Consider the following 13806-nt stretch of genomic DNA (forward strand, 5'->3'; position numbering starts at 1 on the left):
TGATGCTACTGGCGCTAGAAATGGCAGCTGACAGTAATACACTAACCAGAGCGACAAACACGGTGCCTATGATTACATATCCTTTGATACGAAACGCGTTAGGACGTTTTGACTTTTAACAAAATGGAATAAAGCTTCTTTCTTACCTCACCGGCTGGCTGCGGGAGTGCGTGCACTTTCTTTGACTAAACACACATGCTGCTAAGGAAGGTATGACTGTTCTTGTAAAAGGAATGTGCACTTAAACTAAGCTATACATCTCCACTAGAACTGCTTCTGAATTATGGACAATGGGCTGTGTCTTTTTTGTTTTTTTTTTCTTCACTATAGATTTTATTAGCAAGTGAAGGCGACATGACAGATCCCCAGACACAACATTTACAGCATTCTGAAAGTGTATCGTAGTTTTGAGTGTTGCCTGCTATAAATAAGACTACATAATAAACCCAGAGGTACATTGTCCAGTTACTGTCTATAAGAGAGTGTGTGTGAGAGTGTGTGTGAGAGTGTGTGTGAGTGTGAGTGTGTGTGTGAGTGTGTGTGTGAGTGTGAGTGTGTGTGAGTGTGTGTGTGTGTAGATTCTGCTTGAAAAAAAAAAAAGCTGAGTGCACGCAGGTTTCAGGTCATATTCACCAACCAAGAGGGCCAGAATCTGCCTACTAGTAGAAGCACTCATGTGTAGCCTGGAGTTTGCCACACTATATCCCTACCATCACCAAGCAAGGTGTGTCAGAAAATGTTTCAAAGCCGTAGTACCGATTTTAGAAACATTTTGAGTGTTATATAATTGATAATACTGTCCAACAGTGATTTTTATATTGATCCAACTTCCTCTAGCAACTTAAAGGAGAAGGAAAGGTCTTTTTCCTTGGGGGTGGCAAAAGTTAAGCACCCCTAAGTGATCGCACGTACTTACCTGTAACCCCTGGGCCGCTACACCTATTAAGAGAAAACTCAACCAGCCCGGGATTCTTCCAGCGCGCACCAAAGTGATAGTGTTGTGGCTATTATGTTACACATACAGTCATGCCAGCCTTTATACATTACATTTTTAGCTAACTATATTGAAAACTTATTTTGCACAGCCTATTTACATAGTTTTATTTTTATCCTGAGCAATTCCTTTAATGAAAAAGCCAGCTATTTAATTCTACTGCACATGCGCCTGCCCCAGGAAATTTGAAGAAAGAAGAAGCCAGAAGACCATCGCTCCGTAGTTCCTGCTGGAAGAATCCCAGGCCAGTGCAGTTTACTCCTATATACTTCCAGATAAGGGACATTCGATCACTTGGGGGGTGCCTACCTTTTGGCACTTCCTTCTCCTTTAGGGTAGGACTACATGGACATTTTCGGCACGATCCAACACTCTGCGACAAGTTGCATGCAACAAAAATAAGGTAAGTGAATGCATTGCCGCATGGCGTCACAGCGTTAATCAGATGCAACACGACTGCCAGATGCAGACGTCAGACAGACGAGTTGGATCAACGCTGCGACGCCATGCGGCAAAACATTCACTTACCTTATTTTTGTTGCATGCAACTTGTCGCAGAGCGTCGGATCGTGCCGAAAATGTCCATGTAGTCCTACCCTTAAAGGGAGAAGTAAAGCTTCTCAACCACATTGGTTATTGTAGGAAGTCTCTACATATACAATAATGCCCCTTCTGGGGTGGAAAATTTGGAACCTTCTGATATAGATGGCAGCAAGCCAGGACAAGAGCTATGCACAGACATCCACCAAAATAAAGGTATCCAAGGTATATGTGCCTTTTGTAGATATTTGACAGTACTGGCAGGGTATCAATGAAGTCCTCTTGAAGCCCTGGACGAAGCCACAAGAGTAGTTAAAGGAGAAGTAAAGCTTAACTAAAGAAGTAGTAAGAAATGTTGTACATTATGTTTTGGGCTTCTGTACCAGCCCAAGGCAACCACAGCCCTTCAGCAGTGAAGATCTGTGTCTCCAAAGATGCCCCAGTAGCTCCCCATCCTCTTTTCTGCTGATTCACTGCACATGCTCTGTGCTGCTGTCACTGAGCTTAGGGACCCTCTCACAATATACAGTACACATAGAATAGAAATGTCACAATATAAGGCTGATTAGTAATTAATACAGATAATTACTACATGGCAGCACAGAAACCAGTGCAATTAGCATCAGAATTTAATAATCAGCAAACCTGTAGCATCAGTTTATATTACAGACCAACTTCATTTTCTGCTGGATAATTAGTGACGAGCCCTAAGCTTAGCTTCTCAACAGCCAATCAGAGCCCACTGAGCATGTGAGTGTCACAGACACTTTCCAAGATGGTGACCCCCTGTGACAAGTTTGAAGTCCTGGATCATTGCTGCTATTGACAAGTTGAAACTTTAGGCTGGTGCAATAAGTTCATTATAAAAAAAACTTCATTTTTAGCGATAGTCATTTTTAGGATAAGGGCACACAGGCAGATTCGGGGAGATTAGTCGCCTGGCGGGGATGGCACTCTGAGCACTTCGTCTTCTGAAGACGCCTCATGAGTAAACTTCGGAAATGAAGGGCTCAGAGTGCCATACCGCATACGATTTACATTTTAGCCGGCAGGAATGCAGTTCGGGGAGAAGTCGCCCCGAAGAGGAGGAAATTTGTCGCAGGGTGACTAATCTGCCTATTTGCCTTGACCCTTAAGGTTTAGTGCTCCTTTAACAGAACCCCTACAACAGAGAGGTTTGTGTGTTTTGTTTCGGATAGGATCACTCATGCAATACACATGATTTTCAAGTCACATGCAGCAGAAAAGATCAGGGATTTCTAGTCCCTCTACTGATCATTCTATAGTCTATACAGCCACGGCAGGTGGACTTCCAACTGGAGTTTAACTCACCGGACCCCGACACCTGAGTGGGTTTCTTAGAGTAGGTTCATGAACCAGTAAAGTGATTGGTTTATTTTAAGTGTGGTGCAGTCTAACCTGATGGAAGTGAGGTCAAGGCTGCAAGGAATAGAATACATGGTAAAAATTTCAGTAATTTATATCAATTTTAAGCAATACTTTATATACAATTAAAAAAAAAAAACATGCATAGTCCAGCGTACAATGTTGAAAACAGAATTTTCATTAACAAAACAAAAAAAAAAAAGGATGAAAAAAAAAAAAAAAAAATCCCAGAACACTGAAGTTTTAATACCATGTACACTTTTACTCGGCAAGAAAATAGCTGCTGTCAAGACAGTATTTCCACTCCACTGTCAGAGAGGTCAATGAAGCCCGGCTTGACCCCTCTGGCAGCAAAAGAGTTAAGGTCATCGAGATAAATGCTCCCATTGTGTTTCTCAATCCTTCTAACATTCTGTACAGTGATTCAGAGTCTCTTTCCCAAGCTCTTCTTATTTATACCGGTAGAACTTGCATGATTTAACATTGTGATTGTTTGAAATTTGTTTTTGTTTTTTTTGTTTGTTTTTTTTAACTACAACCACCCAAAAAAATGTTTGCAGGAACTAGTATGTCTCATGCCCCAGCCATAAAAACAAAAACATAATAATAATAAAATAGAAATAATTAGAGTTTTTGATTTGAGGCTGAAATCAGATTGCACGACTTTTCCCTCTGACTCCTTTTTAAAATGTAAACAGAGGGAGGGGGGGTTCGGCTTGGGTGGAAGAGCTTTTCTGTAGTCATACATTAGAGCAGAGAAAATTAAAAAAAAAAAAAAAATCAAAATGTGTTTCTTTACAGCGCACCTGCAGCCCCCCATTTCTCTTTTTTTGAAGTCCAATGGAAATGTGGATATTTCTGGAGAATATGTTACAATTACAAGTGGTAAAACAACCCCCCTTTTTCCATTGTTTTTGGCTCTGCAGCTGCAAGATGAAAAAACACCCAAGTAAGACAGTCCTCAAAAAATGAAGAAATATAAAGAAATTACACGTATCGGCGTAATTACACTCTGCCAGAACAAGATGGCTGACGGATAAGAGGCCAGAGTGAGAATAAAACTAGGGCAGTTAAGCACTATTACTGCCAGACAAAAATGACCCAAGGAACCAGTCATTTTCACTGCTCTAATATCCCCAAAAACAAATCTGTCCAGTTGTCATAGCAACCACTGCTAGAGAAGGGGGCGTGGCGATGCTCAACAGCGCACTATAGAACTTCTCTGGCAGCGCATGGGTTAGCCTGGAGAAAGGGAGGCATGGGGCATGGGTCTCAGTCCAGACTGAGGCCCTGTTTCCCTGATGTGCAGACCCAGCAAAAGAATAGGCAAAACAAATGTATTTTAAAATAATGTCCACTGAGGGGGTAGATAAGATATTTATATATTTATATTTATATATAACAAAACAGGAGATGTATGGGGTTCTAAAACCCCAACCTCCATTGATGAAGTTCCTCCAGTTCACAGCCGTTTTGCAGATGCTACAACCCTTCAACAAATTTTTCCAAGGTGTCCCCTGAAGTGTCTCCGACCAGGGACAAGTCATTCGTTAGGGCACTACGATTGGGGGGGTTAAGCTGCGGAAGCATGGCGCTCTGCTCTGGGTTTCCCAAATGACCCTGGTCTAGGGAGTTACCCATAGAGGCTGCCAAGCCTGGGTGGGGAGAGCCTGTCTGGGGTGAAACGTGGTGCGGGGAGGGCTGCGGCTGTACACGGGGCGAAGGGCTGGAATGTGGCGGCTGTGACTGAGGCCGAGGTGATTGGACAGGGGCTGGTGAACGCACCTGATTACTTAGAGCAGTTGCAATTTGTTGGCCAGTGGGTAAATGGGAAGAGGGGGGTTGGCCAGTCAGAAGGTGTTGCTGTGGGCTCATAGAATTAGCCTGTCCTGAAGCAATCTGTTGCTTGATCTGCTGCTGGATACGTTGATGCAAAGCATGCTGGAGGCTTGTCTGTGAACCTTCATTGCCAAGGCCCGGCTGTGCCATCTGTGAAATCTGTCCCATTGTACCTCCCTGGATAGAAAGATGCTGCATGCGTTGCTGCTGCAAGGCTTGTGGTTGTGGGTATGCTCCCTGGGGTTGCTGGAACTGCCCATGGGCTGGCAATCCCCCAGCCATACCTACTCCACTCTGTTGCTGCTGCTGTTGTTGTTGTTGTTGTTGCTGCTGCTGCAACAGTTGTTGCTGTTGTTGTCGTCGATGATACATCTCCCGGTATTGCGGGTTGATATTTGCTAGGTTAGTATTATGAGCCGTGTTCATCAAACCAATGCCTTGACCCTGCTGTTGAGGAACAGCTGCCCTCGGCACTCCAACCGGCATGGGGCTCATGTTCTGCAGGCCGGCTTGTGGATGCATACCAGCTTGTTGTGGCTGCTGCTGGGGTACTTGCTGGGGCTGCATTGCAGGCTGATTGGCCACATATTTAGCAGTCCTTTGCTTAATAAAAGCTGCCATTAGGTGTGGATTGGACTTCAAAATATTAAGCACCTGTTGCTGCTGTTGTGGAGAGCTTGGTGACTTGAGGGTACGCAGTAGATCCACCAAGGCATTAGGTGCAGGTGCTATATTACGTGCCTGCTGTGGTGGTACGCCTGATAAACGAGGTCCTGCGACTGCCTGCTGTGGAGTGGCCATTTGCATCACTGGTCGCTGGATGCTCTGCTGCATTTGAGGTTGCTGAGGGAGCTGAGCTGCCGGCCACTGCCCAGGCTGCATTCCTGACATGATAGGGGGTGCACCAATGGGACCAGGGCGTGGCACATTCATACCCATTTGCGGCATGGGGTTCACAGATCCAACAGATGGGTTGACCATGCCAGGACGTGCATTAGTCATCCCTTCTGAAATGCCGGTGACCCTGTACAGCTGCTGTTGTTGTGCCTCAAGTTCTATTTGCCGGGCAGCTGCCACAGCAGCTGGTGGGGGCTGCACAGTGGGCTGAGTGGGAGGCACGGGTGGAACTGGAATTGTTGGCTTGCCCTGTGATGCTACATTTGGGGGCTGAGTCCTCTGAACACTGGGGAAGCCTGGTGAAGCTATGCTTACTGGAGATGGTTGTGGAGCAGGCTGTGGAGTTTGTGGGGTGCTCGGCTGCTGTGTAGGTGTTCCAGGAGTTGCTGAGGTAGGGGATGGGAGGCTCTGCGGAGGAACAGCTCGGGTATTCATAGTGGCCATCCGTCGTCGCATAAGTTGAGCCTGCTGCAGCCGGTGTTGAATTTGTTGCTGTCTTAACTTTTGTTTAATATTTAGACAGAAGGGCACTGGGCATTTGTTCTCTTGGCAGTGCTTAGCATGGTAGCAACACAAGGCAATCAACTGCTTGCAAACAGGGCAGCCACCGTTAGTCTTGCGCTTGCAACCTTTGGTGTGCTGTACCACCCGCTTCATCTTCTGGCACGAGGGAAGGGAACAATTGGCATTGCGACACTGACAGGCATGCACCAAGGACTGAATGCATCTCTGAATGCTAAGCCGACGGGACTCCTGAGGACTCTTAGACTGTGCATCACCCTGGCCATTACTTTCATCATCCAGCCCAAGACCCCATTTCACCATCTTGTGCTCATGGTTCTTTAAATTGTAGCAGTTCACACACAGATCATAATCCTGAGGGGAAACAAAGGGATAACTCAGTCAAAAAACTGAAGCAATTTGAAGAATCTGACTACAAATTTTTGGTGGAACTTTAACAGCAACATTAAGGCCACACTCACCTCACACACTGTGCAGTGCCAACGTGTCTCGACATGATGTTTGCATTCGTTGCAGGTGTAGACAAAGCGGTCCTGGCCTTGTGTGTGTAGTTCCACCAGCATGCAAAGTGTGGACCACTTGGAACGTCGCAGCGATGAGAACTCCCAATGCTTATCACGAGCTAGAGTAAGGAATGCATCCCTTCCATCCATTAAGTCACAGCTCAAGAGTGGGTCCGGGTCCACAATGGGTGGGAGGGAATTTATAACTGGCCCAGCATAAAAATGAATCACAAAAAACACCTAAAAGAAGAAATAAATTAAGAACTAATTTTAAATTAAAAAAACAAAAAAAAAATTCTTTGCTGAACAAACGCTTACAGGTTTTGCTAAAATCATGCACAATTTATGAAAAACATTGCTAATTGTCTGGTTACTGGTCCAATAAAGTATAAGTAAACCTTAAAAATAAGTAAATGTAAAATTAATGCCACCTGCTGGTCAGTTTCCCACCAGTCTGATCAAGTAGCCAAGGAATTTGTCAGGAGAAAGAAAGAGGCTGCTCTGATGTTCTTCTTAGGAAAGATTGGAGAAAAGTTTCTAATGTTTTTTTTCCTAAGCAGAAGAACATCAGAGCAGCCTCTTTCTTTCTCCTGACAACTTCCTTGGCTACTTGGTCAGAATGGTCTGATAATAACCAGCAGATTTTGGCGCTGTTGTACAAAATGCATTCATTTTAAAGGAACAGTAACACCAAAAAATGAAGTTTTAATGGAATGACAATATACTGTTGCCTTGTATTGGTGAAACTGATGTTTTTTGCAGAAACAACTATAGTACAGTACATTATTATTTTCATTAGTTTAAGACACTAATTTTTTTGTGTTCATGTTCCTTTAACAGTACATGTATCCCTTAATATCTTGGAACTAAAAATAAATACATTTATATTGCAAAAGTGCTTAGAATAGTACCCATATTAATTTTACATTCACTTATTTTTAAGGTTTACTGATCTTTTAATAAAATATTTTTGTCCCTCTTGCAGCTTCAGAATGCATTAAAGTAAATTTAAAAGCAAGTCTTAACTTTCCGGAAAAATACCAATGTGCAGCAGCTCAGCTTTTACCAAAGCCCAACCTACTCAACCTTAAGACATTAAACAGAAACTAAGTGCTACTTGCTTACATATTTTGTATGAAATTTCATAGTACGGTACCTCTTTATGCTTCTCCATGGTGGCATAGAGCTTCTGGCTCAGATCATTACAAACATTAGGCATGTTGATTTTTTTCTTGTTGGAGCGACTCATACTGCTTTTATTTTTGTTGGTCTTTTTGCTATTTTTTTTCTTGGCGTTTTTGCTATCTCCTTGGCAGCCCTATGTGCAGAACAGACAAGACTGAGTTACATCACACTGCATGCAATTTTGCAGAGCACAATATGGAAACAAAAAGGCAAAAGGTGCATTCACCATGTCTCAAAGAGAGACAGGTCAGTTATTTATACTAGCGGATATGTACCTCTGGGATCTCACAAGCAGCTGTACTCTCTTCCTTCTTTCTCTCCTCTTCTTCTTGTTCAAGTTCCTTGATGCTCTCCTCTAAAACATTAGGCCAGAAATCTCCTTCAAAGTATGAAAGTTCCTTGGCACTAGTGAGACGATCCTCAGTTGCTTGTTTAAAGATATCCTATAAAAAGGCAAGCAGCAAATTCAGTTTATGCCTACTCTGGTAGAACAATGGTTGAACACTAGCTAAGAGTTTATTTCAGGCTACTGAAAGTTATAGCTGTCAGAGCTGGTTGGGGGGGGTTGTCTGGAAGATAAAGGATTGTCATTGCTGCTTCACTATGGAAGATGTGCCATTTGTCCAGAGTACACCACAATACATATAGCCCACATCCCCATGTTCAGCTATCTAGGCTTCTTTGTCATGGATTAACTCTATAGGTCAAAGAGCATCTACATACTAGGCTTTTAGAGCAGAGGGACATTTAGTACACAGTGTTTGACATTTAATAGCGCTGTTGCAGGGCAACAAAATGCTCCAAATCACTTTACACTGATTTGATTAGCAATGACCTGACTAATCACTGAAATAAGTGGGGAGGAATTCTTGGCTTTCTGTAAACTATCCCTGGATCTATAGTTCCTAGGCAACAAAACATTCAGAATTCCTGTGCGTCATCGTCTTCAGATGTAATTCCCAAATTAAAGAACTACATATAGCAGCCATTCCTATTCCTTAGGAATACCTTACATGACTTGGAGGCCAATTAGACACAAATATATCTGATAGAGTCATAAAAGCATCAAGTGAGCATCCATGAAGAGATAACCAATAAGACTCAAGGGGAGCCATGGTTGATACCCTTGTGTCTCACGCCACAGAAAGCAAGATTTCATATAATGAGATTTCATCCTCGCCCCTAATGAAACTCGTCAGCAGTAAAAGCACAGACTGATTATTTTCATAATGATTTTCAAGTTAAGAGAAAGCAAAGGTGTCCGTCTCCTTTACCTTATAGTCATGAATAATGCGCTCAGCAAAAGCCTTGTCCAGCATCTTTTTATACCACTCCTGCAGACGCTTAGGCTTGGGGATTTTTTGGTCAGCTGGGTGGCAATGGAAGATGTAATCGTCCCCTTCACTTGGTGGGCAAGCCCAGATATGCCCTGTGACATAGCTTGAGGAAGGAAGAAATGTACTCAAACACATGAAAATCTGAAGTACAACCCACAAATGGTTTAAACATGCCTTTCATTTACCCCACCGGAAAATTTCGGACGCAGGCAGTCTGCCATCCACCATCTCCACTCCTCATAGAGCCTGGACCCAAGTGTTGAAAATATTTAAGAAAGGACCTATTCGGCTCAACCCCCTCTTACCACTATGGGGCAACTCCAATCTGCCTCACTTCCGAAACCTGGAGGACTTCCTCTTCTGGCCAAGGCAGGGCATCAAATACCTGGGCGATCTTTTGCAAAACCGTACCTTCCCTTCCCATACTGAACTTCGAGCCAAATGTACATCTCAGAACCTCCCACTTTTTAGATATTTCCAAATTCGGCACACTTTTAAGGCCCAGTTTGGTACACTTTCTCCTGTCCTTTCCACAATGACAATTGAAGAGACCCTCATAGCTGAGCAACCGATAAAGTTGGTGTCCAGGCTATACAGAAATCTTCTAGCCAGTGTCCCCCCTCCATTCCATACAGCTCAGGTACGATGGAAAACAAACATTCCAGAGCTGTCCCAGGATGACTGGGACGAAGCAACAGAAAATATGTATAAAAGCTTGATAGCAATAAGGGATAGACTGATACAGTACAAGGTGTTCCATCAACTATATATCACCCCACTTAAACTAAAGGCAATGGGTAAGAAGGACAATGACTCCTGCCCCAGATGTGGAACTCCTGAAGCCAACTTTCTACACATGATCTGGTCTTGCCCAATTATAAATATTTACTGGTCGCAAGTAATGGCTTCGCTAGCAAACACACTGGAGTTCCCACATATACTCTCCCCCACTGTGTGTCTTCTGGGCGTGGTGGAACACCTTGTACCCACTGTCAGTGCAAGATTAAAGGGGACCCGTCACCCAAAAAAATTATTTAAAATCCTATTTTATCACATTACTCAACTTTAATTACACTATATAAAGTATTTGAATCTTGTTTCCTTCAGTCTGGGATTTCAAAATTATAGCAAGCAGGCAGCAGCCATTTTGTGCACACTGTTATTAAGACAAGCCTTGCATCATCTCAGGATCTTGTTTGTGCACCAGAATAGGGGACCCGATGTCCATTTCCATGTACTGGCTACACAATTAAATGTTAAAGAGAATGGGGGAATGTGGGGAGAGCAGTGACATCTAGGAAGTGCTCAATGGAAAGTGAAAGTAATTGCCTAAGGCATAGAGGAGGGGCAGACAATATTTGATTGACAGCTGAGATTTTTAAATGAGCTTACAACGGCCATGAATGCTTTAATAAAAAATAGAAATTGGATTTCATGTTTAATTTGAAAAGGACTTTTATTATACAGCTTTGTGTGTCTGGGTGACAGGTCCCCTTTAAGGTTTAGAGCGTTATTATTCTATGCTAAGAAATGTGTGATTATGCACTGGATGGGACCTACCCCTCCCACAAAGGACTCCTGGATTAACCTAGTTGATTCAACTATACCCAAAATAAAGCTTACCCATAAAGCAAGAGGCACAGCAGATAAATTTAAAAAGATATGGAGTCCTTGGTGGGAAATGGGCCCGGGCGTGCAACCTAGAAATGATCCTGCAACCGGTTAATACATATGCTTACATGGTACCCGTAATGACTTTTGATGTTAATTAAACCTCAATCTAAACTGCAACATTTGAGAGCAAATAATTCAGGACCAGTGTCGCATGTTTTAACTGTACACATGTTTATTGATATATTACTATAATTTTTTCTTTTTTGTAATGTTTATTAAAACGAATAAAACATAACCTTTAAAAAAAAACATGCCTTTCATTTAGCCCTTAATTTCTTACCAAATTTAAACCATACAAGGTCACATTTCTACAAGGTAGTAGTGTTAAATATTAGGGATGCACCAAATCCAGGATTCGGTTCGGGATTCGGCCTATTTCAGCAGGATTCGGCAGAATACTTCTGCCCGGCCGAACCGAATCCAAATTTGCATATGCAGGGAGGGAAATTGCTTGACTGTCACAAAACAAGAAAGTAAAAAATGATTTCCCCTTCCCATTGCACATGCAAATTAGGATTCGGTTATCGGCTGAATCTTTCTCGAAGGATTTGAGGGTTCGGCCGAATCCAAAATAGTGGATTCAGTGCATCCCTAATTAATATATAAAGTAGGTTGAAGTATATGCTAAAATACTAACACCAAAAAAAAAAAAAAAGCTAATAATGCACTGCTCCCTGGTACAGAAAGAAGTAATTTCTTGTTCAAGCACACTCACCCAAGTTTTTTCACATATTCCAAGTAACCAATGAGTATCTCATGGTACACAGCAGTTCGAAGGCTGCGTGGCCTGAAGAAGTGAATGCTGTCCAGATAGGAGATATATACCCGTCTATTGTAGAGAGAAATGCATCACTATAAACAATATTGCAGCTCAAGATGAACATATATGAAAGTACTATGCAGCCAAATATAATAAAATTAGTGAGAATTTTCATGGTCTGTTGGACAGTACCTGGTGTTGGGCATAGGGCAGTCAGAGCCGTATTCCTGTACATGCATGCCAAAGAAACACACTTCTACACCATCAATCTCCTCAAAGGCAAACAGAGCTTTTGTACGGTATGGGAAGGATTCTGGCATCTCTCCTGTGTCTACAAACCTAACAAAAAACAAGAAAACATTCATTATGCAGCCCAATACATACAGTTTAAGCCATCTCAATAGCTCAGTTCAAAGCAGGGGCTCCAAAATGTGGGGATGACCTGGAGAAGCAATTGGGAAGACCTTGGAGGCAAATAAAATGTAGTTTAGAAGACTGCCTGCCATTCAACCTGAGTGTTTAAACAAACTGAGAAAAAAGCAAGACAACTCCTGTCAACGATGTCACCCCAGAGTAAACACGAGGATTTACCCAGTCAAACCCAAGTATGCTGAAGATTAGCGTTTATCTTCCATTGACGTCCCCCCTTAAGTAGGTAACTTCTGCAACTATGGATCATACCTGGATTTCATTCCAGGTTTCACTTCCACAATCTTATCTGAACTGGCCACAACCCTTACAGACACTTCCCCAGCCTCTGGATGATTCTGTCTCCGCAAGAACTTATTTACTCGCTCTTCTAGGTGATTTCCTAGTCGGGTGGTTTGGAGCCCTAAGGAGGGAAAGTAGAAATTTAAATTTTTTAAAAACATAACTTAAGGCTAGGAGTTGTAACTGAACATGAAGCAGAATAGGCTTCCTAAAGCACACCTAAGGGACAATACAATAAAGGAGCAAAATTAGTTATTGCTCTAATCGCCTATGAGCAAGTTTCCATTCAGCCCCCTGTTTAAAATCACACAGTTGATCTGTAACTATGGGTTAATACAGCCTGGCATACTTTGCACCTCTTCTTACATTCCTCCATAACTGCTGCCAATCCTTCAGTGTATACAAGTTAAAACATGGCTTCATGCAGGAGCTGTTAATTTGTCAGATGAAATTTGAAGCATAAAGGACTCACTCTTTGCACAAAATTTGTTTTCTTTTCTTGTTCTCCCTGTTTTTTTCAAGCAGTTCTCACAGACAAAGCTAAATTATAAAAAAAAGAAGAAAAAAAAAAAAAAAAAAGAGAGAGAAAGCCAAACGAGTCAGGGAACAAAATATGATTAAAAGAAAATAAATAAATAAATCACATAGCAAACAAGAAACCCCCATAAAACAAATACACAATGAACTTGAAATAACAGCAAGGGTTCTTTATCAAAGTTTCTCTACAGCAGAAACTTTTGTTGCCCCCAGTTTGCAAACTCCTAGCAATCTGCCAACAAAAAGCTCTGCCTGGACAACCCTCTATTCAGCAAGGATGTGCTTATCTCAGCCAGCTATTGGGGATTATCCACCAGCAGCATCACTATTTTAAAATTTTCTATAAAATTGAATATTTCATGGCAAATTTGCAGAGATGAAAAGACCGGGTATGTGCAGTTCCTCTGGCATTGCATCCAGTAGGATATCTACCCAGAATTATAAATACATCATGAAAGGGTTCTTTTTATAGGGACTGATAAAAGCCAGTCGGAGTGACCCACACACAGGCAGATAAACTGCAAAAATGGACCGAAGGAGCCAAATCGGCAGCTAAAACCTACCTATGTATGTATTGTCACCTTTAAAGAGGTAAAAGGAATCAACAGGAATGTTATTGGGTGGCCATGTCTGCTGCAGTTGGAAACAGAGCCCAGTATAGAATAATTTCAGTGATGGAGAAGCCAGCAAACAAAATAACCAACTGTAGACCTAATGTCAGTCATGTTGGTAGCTTAAGGGGTGGCCCTTTTTTTTTTTTTTTTTTTTTTTTTAGAATGGTAATATTCTATTTTCTGATTATCCAATGGCACCCACTACTGAAAAGGTATGTATTTTACATTGTTTGAGGGGTATAGTTTTCCTTTAAGTCACACAATAAAGGCTGGTTCATAGTTTCAGTAGTATCAAAATACAATGGAA

General features: G+C 42.2%; 1 protein-coding gene across 1 annotated transcript in view; it reads right to left on the bottom strand.

Annotated features, from left to right (window-relative positions):
- Nucleotides 1–2996: 2996 nt before the first annotated feature.
- The window catches only part of crebbp.S (CREB binding protein S homeolog), a 70551-nt gene continuing 59741 nt past the window's right edge, over nt 2997–13806 (bottom strand). The window contains exons 23-31 of the mRNA XM_018239249.2: nt 12821–12888; nt 12319–12469; nt 11830–11976; nt 11593–11706; nt 9141–9306; nt 8142–8309; nt 7838–7999; nt 6640–6921; nt 2997–6532 (exon numbers count right to left, since the gene is read on the bottom strand). Of these exons, the coding sequence (XP_018094738.1) occupies nt 4403–6532; nt 6640–6921; nt 7838–7999; nt 8142–8309; nt 9141–9306; nt 11593–11706; nt 11830–11976; nt 12319–12469; nt 12821–12888 (3388 nt within the window). The 3' untranslated portion in view covers nt 2997–4402. The remainder of the gene's footprint in view (nt 6533–6639; nt 6922–7837; nt 8000–8141; nt 8310–9140; nt 9307–11592; nt 11707–11829; nt 11977–12318; nt 12470–12820; nt 12889–13806) is intronic.

This window comes from Xenopus laevis, chromosome 9_10S, assembly GCF_017654675.1.
Source record: "Xenopus laevis strain J_2021 chromosome 9_10S, Xenopus_laevis_v10.1, whole genome shotgun sequence".
Lineage (NCBI taxonomy): Eukaryota > Metazoa > Chordata > Amphibia > Anura > Pipidae > Xenopus > Xenopus laevis.